We start from the raw sequence: 13,259 nt of genomic DNA, 5'->3' as shown, positions 1-13,259 counted from the left end.
CCTCCATGCTTCCATACTTGCACTAGAATTAATTAGCTTTCTAAAATGCAGATTTGACTAAGCTGCTTCTCTGTTTCATATCCTTCAGGGGCTCTGCATGGGCTACAGGGCAAAGCCTTAGCATGGCATGTGAAACCCTCCATGAGCTCAGGCTTCTGTCTTAGCACCGTCCACTTCTCTTGTGATTATGGCAAAGTGAAATTTCTTATGGATTTCTGATCTATTGTTCTACCTGTCTATACCTTTATGCATGATATTCTATCTACTTGGAATGCCATTCCACCAATTTCACTAGGCAAACCCTTTTTAATTCTTCAAGCTTTGTCTGGGAGTCACTTTTACAAAATTTTCTCCCACCCTCCCAGATGGAAGTAATTCCAGCTTTCAAAGTGTGGTGTCTGGACCAATGGCATCAACCCTATCTAGGAACTTATTAGAAATTCACATTCTTGAGCCCCATCCTAGGAACTCTGACGGCAGAGCCCAGCAATCTTTATTTTCACAAGTGAACCTGATGATTCTGATGCATGCTAACATTCAAGAACAATGGCTTTATATGTATATTTTAGGTACACATCCATTACAGATTCTATCACATGATATTTCACCTATATATTCCCATCATTGCTTTCTCTGCTTCCTGAGGATATGGACAATATTTTATTTACCAAAGATACTGGGCACTTACTGAACTGAATAAAATGAATTCCCCTATGTAACCACAATTTTAGTGGCAATAATAAAAAGAATAATAGTAGCAGTTAATATTTATATGGCACTCACCTTCCTAGAAAGACCCATTATTACCAGCCTAGGGATGCAATCGTAGTATAGTTACAAGAAAAATAATTCTAATAGATTAATAGGATGGGTAGTGGCTGATGTCTCAGCCTTCTGCATGAAGGACAATGGATTTGGAACCAGAAGACCTAGTTTTAAGCTCCAGTTCTGATATTTATTAACTGGGGCTCTGGACAAATAAATCATTTCATATCTCTGGGGTTCACTTTCTTAACATGTAGAACACAGGTAATCATGTGAGATAATGCCAAAGCCAAGTCAAGTCAGTTTGCAAGCACTAAAATGATGCTGAATGTTTTTATCTTTTTCTCCAACCTGTTTTCCATGTGTGTATATGGCCCTTCTTCCCTCACCATCTTCATTCCCCTCCTGATTTTAAGCTCAGCAGATCAAGATATGGCAACTAAAGAGACCCAAAGAGGGAGATGAGCTGGGATTAGAAAGGAGGAGAGCCCAGCTTGTCCCAGTAAGTTATTTGGCCTCTCTTTGGTCTTTCCTCCTCCAAAAGAGTCCACAGCCAAGGGCTGACACTGAAGCTTAGCTTCGCAAACTAGAGAGTCAAGATGACGCAAGACGATCCTACACATCCCAGCCTGCGCCAGTCACTTTTGTCATTCTGCCATGCAAAATAGCTTGAACATGCATGGGATTCATAATAACCATGCATTATTTCTACACTGAGCCATGAGGATCTCTGACCACCCTAGATATTGTTCAGGACTAAAAGGCTTTGGCCCTTACTCCACAAAGCTGGAGCCAGTTGGGTGAACAAGCAGACATGACTCAAATGGTAATGAGCCACAGAGAATAAAAGAATGAAAATCCCCAGCACCTTTTGAAGTTAGAGACTTTAAACAACTAAGGTCTCATTACGTTTCCAAAAGAAACAATTAAGCCAGTCATCCAAACAACCATCCTGAAATTCACGATTCCTCACAAAGCTTTCCAAAATTTAGGCAGGCATCTCAATAGGCACACAACGAAACAGCAACCATGTGTAGACACAAAGCTGGCGGTGAAAGCAGACACACCCTGAAGTGCGATTTTCAGAGGCGTAGTATTTTTCTGCACTTTAGGCCTTCTTTCTGGTGGCCTGCCTTTCCAGTTCAGGAAGGCATGTCCTGACTTCACGCTCTCCCCACAGATGATGGCAACCATGTGGCACTAACAGTCCACCCCTTCCCCACTAACCCTCCACTTGTGCTCAGGCCTCTTCCTCTCCCATGTCTTCAGAGCTCGGGCTTTGCCATCATCCCTCTTCTCTCCTTCTCAGCCACCGTCTTTGGCTCTTTCCCCTAATCCTATAAAAACAAAAAAGTACCCCTGCCACCTCAAGACACACTGCCTCCCCAGTTGACCACAGGCTTTCTTGCTCTTGTGTTCACTGCCATCTTTTCTAAAAGAATTGCTGTGGTTATTTTCTCCCCTTCCTTGTCTCTTACATTTACCCCTCTAGCCACCGTGACATGGCTTCCACTCTACCACCCCAAAGGCCCCACTCTTATTATGGCCACCAATGGGTCTTCACTGGAAAATCTATCCCTCTCTTTATAATGGCCTATTTCCCACAATTGGCCACTTGCTTCCTTAAATTCTTTAGATCCCTCTCTCCCTTCAAAGCTCCCTTAATATTCCTCCTCTATTTCTGAAAACTGTTTTCCAGTCTCTTTTGTAGAAGCCTCTTTTTCTCCATACCATGTGGAACAAACTTCTGCACAGTTCTGTGTCCTTGGAATATTCTTTCCACATTTCCATATTTCACAGTGACCATACTGATGTCCACAGTTTTAGCCTCCATTTCTACACAATGCAGGTACTGGTGAGCTACATTTTCATATAATTCATCCCAGACTGCTTTCTTTCTTTCTCTTTCTTTCTTTCTTTCTTTCTTTCTTTCTTTCTTTCTTTCTTTCTCTTTCTTTCGTTTTTTCAGACTGCTTTAAATACATTTCTTTCTACATTTAGGCTTTGTCAGAGAAGAATAGAAATAATCCTATTTTCAAATGCATTTTTGTTCTGGTTCCTTGTTTTTATTCCATCAAGAGAGGTTTTTTTTTTTAATTAATAATCAAATTCTTTTATGCTGAGATTTTTTTACAGTTGGTATTTCGGAAGACTCAGTAGCTATTTTGACCATTTTCAGAGTATACCGCATATAGCATTATAGTTCTAACATGCAGTCAGGCAAAAGATGAAGGTCCACACTGGCAAAGGTGGTGAGATAGCATAATACTGAATGATCCCCTTCTGCTAGGAGAAGTGATCATGGATGAGAAGAGAGCTGGATGAACAGAGCCAACCAGAGGTGACCAAAGGGCCCAGCAGAAGTCATTTCAACAGAAGTTACCCACATGGTTTATAGAGCCAAACTGCCCACATTATATCCTAGCTTCACCATTTTCCCACTAATTAATAGTAATTACTTAGCCTCTATCAGTTTCTTCATCTGTAAAACAGGATAATAATGCTACTTCTATCAGAGCATGGCTGTGAAGATTATGAGCTATCATGTAAAACACAAGTAATTGTGTCTGATGCATAGTAAGTGTTCAATAAATGCTATTACTATTATTTACATTAAAAAGGACAAAAAATGAGCATTTAGAAGCTAAGGCAAAGCAATGGCAACTACTGAGGCAAACATTAAAAATTACAAAAGAAAGATTAAAAGAAATCTAACTGGAAGCAGGACATAGGGCTGGCTATAATCCTCGTTATGATTCAGTGATGGTCTAGTTTTAATTGTGAGCCAATAATCAATCATCAGAGGAATATAAAGACTGTCAAGAATGGAGCTTGAAATTGTAATTAAATCTGACCTTCTATTAAGTTAACCTGACATTTCATAATAGGCTCAATTGTTATGATAGGGTCCTGTAAACTCTGAGAACATAGATCAAGCCTGTGTCATTCATCCACACCTAGAACTGCTCCTGGCACACTGTAAACGTTTAATGCACGTTGTTGAGTGGATCAGCATAAAATTTAGCCATACATAAGAGGTAAATAGTCTGTGTAAATTAACTGTACTGTGAATCTAATACATGCTCTCACTAGCAGGAAAGATAAGATCTTTGAGGGCTATCTGCAGAGTAAGGGAAGAGCAAAAAAAAAAAAAAAAATCTGGCAATTGCTCATTCTTGGAAATCACTCTATAAGGCTGCTTTCCACCTTCTCAGGAAGAGGTATCAGGTCCAAGATGTGGAGTCTGGGGGCCCAGGTTCCGGTCTTGGGCTCTTATACTACCTATGGGACATGAGCATGTAATTCATCTTGTCTGGATTAGATTATTCTTAATTCCTTTGCTGGCAGGTGTTAGGATACAAGAGAACACAGATGACATGTGATAGCAGAACAAGGCAGGAGGCTTTTGGTAATAGAGGCTGCAAAAGGGAGGAGTGAAAGGTAATCTAGACTTGAACACAGGACATTTGCAAAAAGAACATGTGGACCCCCAATAAAACTAGATTGTACCAAGAAGCCCTAAGAAAAGTTTTAGTGTGGATAAGAGCAAGTGAGTGCCAAGAAGGGCAGGGCTGAGGGACAGGATGGTAAAAAGGGGGCCAAGGCCGCGTGAGAGCATCTTGGTCACCTTCTAGGAAGCACAGAAGCAATCATGATAGGATCTAACTCAGGTAGACTTCTTGCTAGAGAAGAGAGACAAGCCAGGTTCTTTCTACCTTGATTAACTTCACATTCTTTCTCGCTCTGAAAGTCGGGGCAAAAGCTGTATTCTTGACCCACTCAACTCTCTGCCTAAGTCTACTTGATAAGATCCCCATGCCCTTTCTTGGGGCCTCCTGCTGCTACGAAATTACTTTGTGGAAATGGAATGAAATATTGGGAAGCATTAGTATTTTACATTGAGTAAAATGTGGTGCACACAAACCAGAGGGTGGCAGGTATTTTAGTGCAAGGATGGAAAAATGTGAAAACCCACGGAAAGGAGAGTTGTTTGCCATAGGAGTTACTTTCCCAGACACCTGGGTGGCTCAATGGTTGAGCATCTGTCTTCAGCTCAAGGCATGATCCTAGGGTCCTGGGATCGAGTCCCACTTCAGGCTCCACACAGGGAGCCTGCTTCTCCCTCTGCCTATGTCTCTGCCTCTCTCTGCGTCTCTCATGAATAAATAAATAAAATCTTTAAAAAAAAGAAGTTATTTTCCTATCAGACAATGATTCAGTCTCTTTAGGGAGATGAATCCACATAATTCTGTGCTATTACTCCGGGTTGGCTTAAAGGGGATGGTGAAGAGCAAGGACACTTGTTTGTCTTGATCTCATGTGACTTGCGCACACACACACACACACACACACACACACAAAAATAGGCTGTCACAAAATGTGATCTTTCACCAAAGTTGGAGTCCTGGTGGTGAGGAAAAGTGGCAAAAAAAAATTCCTGAATAGAGGAAGAGAGTATATCCTTACTTGTGTGTGTATTTACATGTGTATGTGCGTATGCACATATAAGTATGTGTAGAGCTATGTGTGTATTATATAAATATGTGTGTATGTATTTATATACATACATATATAAAATTTCATATTTTCTCCATAAGATTCAGGGCAACAGGTAGTTCATTATTACCATTTACAGATGGGAAAGCCCAAGTGCAATAAAATTAAGAGAACTGTCTGTGTTTTCTTTAGCTTGTTTTATATTTTATTTATAACATATACCAATGCCATTATTTTTGAACAGCAATTTGCAATCACATTGGTACCAAATGTGGAAACCTGATGGCATCTTGTGGACTGGTCCAGAGTCCCTACTCCAAGTCGCTCAGAAAGGGGAAGGAAAAGTGGTCATACAGTTTTGTATTTTTTGTTTCTAGGATTTTATTTATTTATTTATTTATGAGAGACAGAGAGAAAGGCAGAGACACAGGAAGAGGGAGAAGCAGGCATCCAGGGGGGAGCCCGATGTGGGACTTGATCCCAGGACTCCCGGGATCATGCTCTGAGCCAAAGGCAGACGCTCAACCACTGAGTCACCCGGGTGTCCCTGGCCTTTCTTAATAAAACATATACACCATGACTACAAAGAACCCTGTGGTAAAATAATATTCAGGCGCATTTTTCTTTCTCTAAGAGAGCGGTCTAGCTTCCATAGGAGTTAAGAAAGAAATCTGCAAACCCATTTGCAGAGACAGGAAAGCCCTGCTTTGCACTGTGGCGTTTCTATGTGTCGTCATCTCCCTCCCAGACCTGCCGGGATTGTGCAATGTTCTCTCTGTTGAGATGGCAGGGTTACAAGAACGTGTAGTTTAAACCCCACCGTTTGTGAAGGATGAATGTTATTTTGGAGTCTGGGAAGCTTCAAAATAATTTGATTGCCTTCTGGGTTTTGTCTCATTAGGTAAAGGCAAAAAAGTTTTAGTTGCTATTTTGAACCAACATACAGCTTGTGCTTTAATTAAAACAAGAACCAGGCTCATGACCAGAGGGGAAAAAGATGAGACAGAGACAACAGATGATGTCAGAGGGCCACAGCTAGAGAGGAAGAAGAGCAGTTGTGAGCTTGGGCATCTTTTTGGTAAACATCTTTTTTCAAATGTATTGTGCATTTTCCTCCCCACTCCTGCCACCACTCAACCAGGGAAGAGACGTCAGGGCTGTCAGAGATGGAGATTATGGAATCCTGAAAGTAATGGCATGTTTATGGGGGACTGACTACATTCTTTTTATGCCAGTGAATGAGCAAATTGAACACACCTACTTTTACAAACGTCAGCTTCTAAATAGCCTCCATTTGGCTTTTTTAAAAAAGATTTTATTTATTTATTCATGAGAGAACAGAGAGAGAGGCAGAGACACAGGCAGAGGGAGAAGCAGGCTCCTCGCAGGGAGGCCCGATGTGGGACTCGATCCTGGGACCGGGATCACACCCCGAGCCGAAGGCAGATGCTCAACCGCTGAGCCACCCAGACGTCCCTCCATTTGGCTCTTAAAGCAGTTGTAACATTTATTGCTGCTAGTTTACCTAAACAGGCAGAGAACAATCATTTCAATATTAAAGAGGTCATCACTGCTTTCTCCAAAAAGTTAGTATCTAAGAATACAGTCCTGGCACATTTAAAGGACTGAGCCTGGATCCAACAGAGCTATTATAAAATAATCTGCTATGTTATAGAGGTTGCCATATTAGAGCTTTTTAAAATTTCATGTGGTTAAAAAAAAAAAAAAAAACAACGCAACAGGATTGCTTACCCTCAGTACTACCGGCATTGTAGGTCAGGTATTTGTTACAGGGGATTTTCCTGTGCATTTTAGATTGTTCAGAAGCATCCCTGGTGTCTACCCACTATATGCCAGTGGGACCCCTCCCCAACCATGACAACCAAAAATGTTCCTGGGCATTGCCAAATGATCCCCTGGGGAGTGGGTAAAATCTTCAACCCTGAAGACCACTGCAGTAGACTATATTCATCCAGGGAGGCAGTCAAGTACTGCACCCAGAGCAGGTGTTCCAGAGACAGAGTGCTTCCAGTGAGCTGGGTGGCCCTGGACAAGATGGGCAACACTTCCATGCTTTGGTATGCTCACCTGTAAAATGAAGATCATGATACATTTCTACCTCCCAGGACTGTTGCATGGATTCAACAAGATCCTGCCTCTCCTCAAGGGAGCGATCAGTAAGTGCGCACCCATTACTGTTTCAACCATTCCATGGCTGCCATTTCTTTCCTTCTGATTTAATTGTGAAGGCAGGTTAAAGATCCAAACAATAGAAACCTATTGAAAGTGGATAGGGGAAAGGCTTGAGGGCAGCTACGCAATTACAAATGGACTATCTTTATTTATGTTTCCGAAGTGGTCAAGTTGTGGAAGCTGGACTCTTACATAATTCTGTATCCCTGACTTGCTAAACGGTGCCAGCTATTGCTTAACACGCTTTATTATCTTTCAAGCGGAGATCCCTAATTCATCAAAATTATAGGCTGCCGCCAGATGATTCTTCTGTAAATACAAATGCTCTATTGTATTTTAAAAGAAAAAAAAGTCCTGACGTGATGCCTGGTTCTCTCCCTTGAGTTCTTTCTTCACCGTTGGTCATGTAAATATTATTGTTATTATTCACTGAAATAATAACACAAGCTACTTTACGAGCAACTTACTGTATGCCAAGCAAAGTGCTCCATGTATATTATTGGGTCACTCAATCCTCAAAACAGCCTTAAATGTTAGGTGGGTATCTTGGGAGAGGCGAAGTTATCATGCACAGTCAGCAAAGGCCAGAGCAAAGGAGGGAGCTGACTGCTGCCTCCCAAAGCCTATGCTCCTAAAAATTTTTCATTATCAAAGCTAAGAGAGCTACTCTGAACTCCTAATCATAATGCATGTTTCCTCTTCTTATAATGAGGATCAATAAGGACTGTCTGGAAGCTAAAACAAGGAGAGGCTAGATTTACATTCCCCTGGTACCCAAAAACTCATCCAGGGTCAGATAAAGCAGGTCATTCATCAGACTCACCCTAGTAATCCAGTGCTTACAGATAATGCAAATTTTACTTCAAAATGAATACCAAAGTAGAGAAATTACTCCATTGCCAGAGGTGTGTGAAAAGAAGCTTAGCTTTTTGAGACCATTTCTAGTGGTGACCCAAAGCTCCATGCCCTGAGAGAGTGATGGAAAGTAGCTTCCAGACCATGGAGGTGCTGGGAAGAAAAGTTATACGGCTCGTTCAGAAACATTAACCTTCCCATCATTCCAATCCAGCTGAGGGCTGAGAAACCAACCTGGCTGCCAGTTGGCCCCTGTGGCAGAATTAACTGTGTGGCCCAGGGTAAATCACAATCAGCTCTAGCCAGGCTTTGTACAGAGAGGACCCCTCAGAGCCACGGTGGGGTAAGCTGGAGGCAGCAGGAAGTTGGTGGCTATTGTGGGAATGAAGCAGCTCACCAGCCCATAGCTTTACAGGATTAAGCAGGGCCTCAGAGAGCAGGTGGTCCAGTCCTTATCAACACAGGACTCTCTCAGCATTTCCCAAAAGCATCCAACCTGTGCACTGATACCTAAAATGACTGGAAGGATTCCTCTTATTGTTCATCAGTTAATAATTTGGCCTTCCGTGTCCTTGTGAACTCCAGAGAACGCTGGCTGTGGCAAAGCCAATCACATAAAGGGAATTATCACTGATAGGGTTAATCACGGGCTATCCACAGGCACTTTATATGTTTACTCAATGAATAATTTTGACAACAAGGAAACCTATTAGGAAGGGGAGGCTCAGTAAGGCCAACCGTCTTTCCCACTCCACCCCTCCCCCACCACACACACACACACACACACACACACACACACACACAATCAAGTGAGATTCACTTCTTAGTCCAGTAGACCCCCAAACCACACTGTCTGCCACATGGGATTTTGGCTGTCAACTGCTAAACACGATTGGGAGAGTTTAGGATATACAGATTATAAAAAAGCAGCCCATGTAGGTGAAAGCAGTATCTCCTGAAGCATCGCTTGCAAGAAGTGCTACTTACAGATATATCATCACTGAAGTCAATTTCATCCAAATCAAGGTATTCAGGTGCTTCCATTATTCCTCTTTGCACATTTTGAGTAAAGTCAAATACTTATAAAAGTCCTGGAAAAGACAAAAGCAAAAAAGAAAAGCAAATGAGTTAGCTGTTTTATAACCCAAACTCCCATCTATAGTTAAATAAACAAAAATGAGTGGGGTAACTGGGGGCTAGTGCTGCCTTCAAGCATACGTTTGCTCGTCTGATGTCCCTGCCTGGCTTTCTGGAAGCAGGGAGCTCAGTTCCTCGGGCTCTCTGGGGAGCACCCCAGGTCCTTTGCTTCACTTCATCTGTGTTCACTTGTTTGTGCCAAGGCAGTGACTGAGATCAGCTGCTTCCCCAGTGACCAGTATTAGGATGCACCCAGCCCACACCTAGCACTTACCACGCCCTGGGTGAAAGCAGGGCTTTGGTGATGGGGAGCACGCCTCAAAATCTAGGATATTCATCATATCCCGATGTTTACTATGGGCATATCCTTGGAAGCCGAGCATGGAGCAGTAAGCACTGGATCCCCACAAACATAACCCAAGTACAAGACAGAGACCAACTAACCAACCGTAATGGCTACTTCAGATTTTGTAGGCCAACGTCCAGTTCACCCCTTCCCCCAGCTTCTCCCATCTTCAAAAAGAAGGATCCAGGCATAGATGTAAACCACAGAGTTTCCACATGGCTCCGGGCTTCTCACAGCTCTGCCTGACTGTGACCTGAGGCCGGCGCCAGAATGTCCTCCGTCAGCACTTGCCTCAGGGCTGCCTGTAGCAACCCTTTAAATCTGTCAAGGAAGATACATCACCTCCCAGCTTGCTTTCCCATCACTTATCATCATCACCATTGGTGGTGGCAGTGGTACCTACAGATGTCAAGAACAGAGATATAGATCTCCGGGCAGTGCCTGAGTGCACAGCATCTCCTGCAGAGCTGACTCACAGAGCCAACAAGGGTCCCCTTACCCTAACTGGTCTTTCTTATTATAGAAACTGTCTGAGGTGCTCAGAATTGAGCATCTGAAATAATTTATTCTTTCCCCTTTCAGTTCTCTAATCAAGGGTTATCTTGATTAGACAGAGAAATAAGAAGACTAAGGAATACATTACTGGAAAGTGAAAAGAAGTCCAGGCTGAGGAAAATGAGTTTAATTAATGATGAAACTGGGTGTAATTAATATAAGATCAAGAGTTTAAAAATGACTATTTTTGAAAAGGAAACTCTTACTCTGGAGGCACTGCTTTGCCATTTTGAGATCTTTTCTTTTTTTTAAGCTGCACAAATCACTTAATTACTATAAATGAGAGAAAAATCACTTGCCCTTCATACCTCAAAACCGTCACTTAAAAAAAAAAAAAAACCGTCACTTAATTTCCAGTGTTTCTTCTCTTCCTCTTCCCACAGCATGTACCATTTTTATATATTTTTAATTATAGTGGATATAGAAATGATCCAAGAAAAGATTAGGATGCTACCACCATGTTCAAATGAGATTATCCACTTAGAATAAATATTAAAAGCTCTCTCAGGGGCGCCTGAGTGGCTCAGTCAGTTGAGCGTCTGACTTTTGATTTTGGCTTGAGTCATAATCTCCACGTTGTGAGATAGAGCCCTGAGTCGAACTCTGCACTGGGCTTGGAGACTGCTTACGATTCTCTCTGCCCCTCCCTCCCCCTTCTCCCTCTCTCTAAAAAAAAAAAAAAAAGTAATTTTTGAAATCACATTAAGGTTTAAAATGAAATGAAATCAATTTGTATTTGTTATATATAATATTATATATCAAGATTACATTGTGTATTAAAGTTAACATAATATTATTACATAATCATACTAATTACATATGATTAATATATAATTATAATTAATGTAATTATAATCATTTTAATAATAAATGATGTTGAATAATGATGTTGAATAATAATGTTTTATATATTTACATATTATTGTATTTGTTATATACTTTTTAGATATACATATACATCCAGGACTTTTATTATTTATGGAAATTTAAAAGTAGATTCTTAAGCAAATTGCTTGGTACAAAAACATGTAACTTTTCCTCTAATCCTCACAAAGATTTTCAGAGAAAAAAATGCACACTCATACTTGCAAATTACACAAAATGACTTTCTCTTCCATTCTGGTTGATTCTGAGACAATCTAGACTACATGGATTCTAGCTCATCAACTGGCCAACTTTCTTCTAATCTAGTTTCTTTTCACTACATCCATACTCCACGATGAATTGTTGACCTACAGACTCTATTCCTGTGGTTTTGGTGAGCACAAGATGATGTGGGTGTCTGGATGGGGTGCAGGCAAAAACAACATCACCGGAAACAAAGAATCACGAAGCAAGAAAAAGTATTGAAACTGAAGATCGAGCGGATCTTTAAATATATAGACATACAGATGAAATATAAAATGCACATGAACACATCTTAACGAGACAAATTAACAAGTAATCATCAAGCCCCTTTTTGAGGTGTTCTGATAACATAAACAACAATATCCACTCTAGCACAGTCATTCTAATGGGACATAGCCAGTGGATAATACAAAGCATGACATTAAAGCAGATGATCTTCGTGTTTAGACTTTGAGATAGTAGTGAGAGTCTTTATTCCATAGACCAGAAGACAAGAGTTACAGTGGTTCCAGCTCATGAAGAGCTGGGCCACTGCCCATGTTTATTGCAGTGGGTTGGGGGGTCCAGCCTCAGACAAAGGGGTCCATAGCATCCACAACCTTCCTCTCCTAACGGGCTTTCCCATGCAGCCATCTCCTGGAAATGCTTTATTCTCTCTACCACTCAATTCCTCTTGTCTGGTTTCAGGGCTTCTCTCTCTCAAGGTGCCACCCTGGAAGAGTTAACCTCCCCAGTTACAGAGTGCAGCAATCCCTATGGTTCACCAATCTGGCCACAGTCCCAATATTCATTGCTCCTTTTCAGTAGAGAGTGAGACCCCAGCTGTCCCAGTGGTCATTACATGGCTTCCACATCCGCTGAAAATCATCCAACAGGATAAGGAAACTGAGCTGGGTTGCAGGTGGTTTTTTCATCCTGCCCCAGTGGCACCATCCTGCCCCACATCCCACCTCACACTGGAAGCCAGAGGGCCCCCTTTCTTGACCACATGCTTGAAGGGAATACACACGGCCAGAGAGGGCACACACTGGAGGCCCATGAGTGGAGTCTGGCCCACAGATGTGATGTGTCTGGCCCTAGCAGTGTTTTTCAAAAAAACTGAGTTAGTTGCCAATTTGTAGACCTTGGGTGATTTCACATAAAATTCTGGATTACTTGCTTTGCTTTAAAAAATATCTGAAGCTCTGGCCAACACAGATCTACATTCCCTGTGACAACTGGCTGGAGCTAAGCAGCTTCATAGATGGGCATGGGCTCCCAGTTCACCAGCTCCCCTTCTTTGGCTCTCCTCACTGAGGAGCCCTGCCCCACCTTCGGGGGAATGTGAGTGTTTGAGCCTTCAAAGAAATTCAGCATTAAACAATAAGTATCATAGTCACCTCTTTTTGTTACTCGTGCCTCCTGCCAAATAATGTTTACTTCGTCTGTATTCCGAGATCAAATTTGTATTCTAAGATTGTTTTAAATTCTCATGCCACAACAGGAACAATAAAATTTCTTCCAAATAAATTACCAGCTCATTATAATTTATACTTTCACACAGCCTCCATGTTCTCTCCTAGGATTCAGAAAAGAAAACCTTCACAAAAGTCATAAAATGTTGCAAGGTGGGGATTACGTTTCCTTTATTTTACAAGTGGAGGAAGGAAGGGTTCTTGCTTCATTGTGACGGCTGCTGTAGATTTTCCCTTTGCTCTTGTGACCAGAGGGAAGGGCACAAGTGCTGTCAAGTGCAAGGCCAGTAGACAACCAAGGTCATCCTCCCTCTGGCCAGACTAGCAGC

General features: G+C 41.8%; 1 protein-coding gene and 1 long non-coding RNA gene across 17 annotated transcripts in view; both read right to left on the bottom strand.

The window, feature by feature from the left end:
* Positions 1-13,259, bottom strand: part of SNCAIP (synuclein alpha interacting protein) — a 148,612-nt gene that overhangs the window by 64,948 nt on the left and 70,405 nt on the right. For 15 of the 16 annotated variants that reach the window (XM_072840757.1, XM_072840745.1, XM_072840747.1 and 12 more), the window contains one exon: positions 9,298-9,401. In XM_072840757.1, the coding sequence (XP_072696858.1) occupies positions 9,298-9,354 (57 nt within the window). In that variant the 5' untranslated portion in view covers positions 9,355-9,401. Of the gene's footprint in view, positions 1-9,297; positions 9,402-12,855; positions 13,052-13,259 lie in introns of those variants that run through there. The other variant, XM_072840753.1, reaches the window with a different exon arrangement.
* LOC140641231 (uncharacterized) lies at positions 6,552-7,228 on the bottom strand. Its single transcript, XR_012037760.1, has 2 exons — positions 7,015-7,228; positions 6,552-6,787 (listed from the first exon to the last, which is right to left on the bottom strand). It is a non-coding gene; the product is annotated as an uncharacterized lncRNA (long non-coding RNA).

Source organism: Canis lupus, chromosome 10 (assembly GCF_048164855.1).
Source record: "Canis lupus baileyi chromosome 10, mCanLup2.hap1, whole genome shotgun sequence".
Classification (NCBI taxonomy): domain Eukaryota; kingdom Metazoa; phylum Chordata; class Mammalia; order Carnivora; family Canidae; genus Canis; species Canis lupus.
This window is presented reverse-complemented; position numbering and strand designations above follow the sequence as displayed.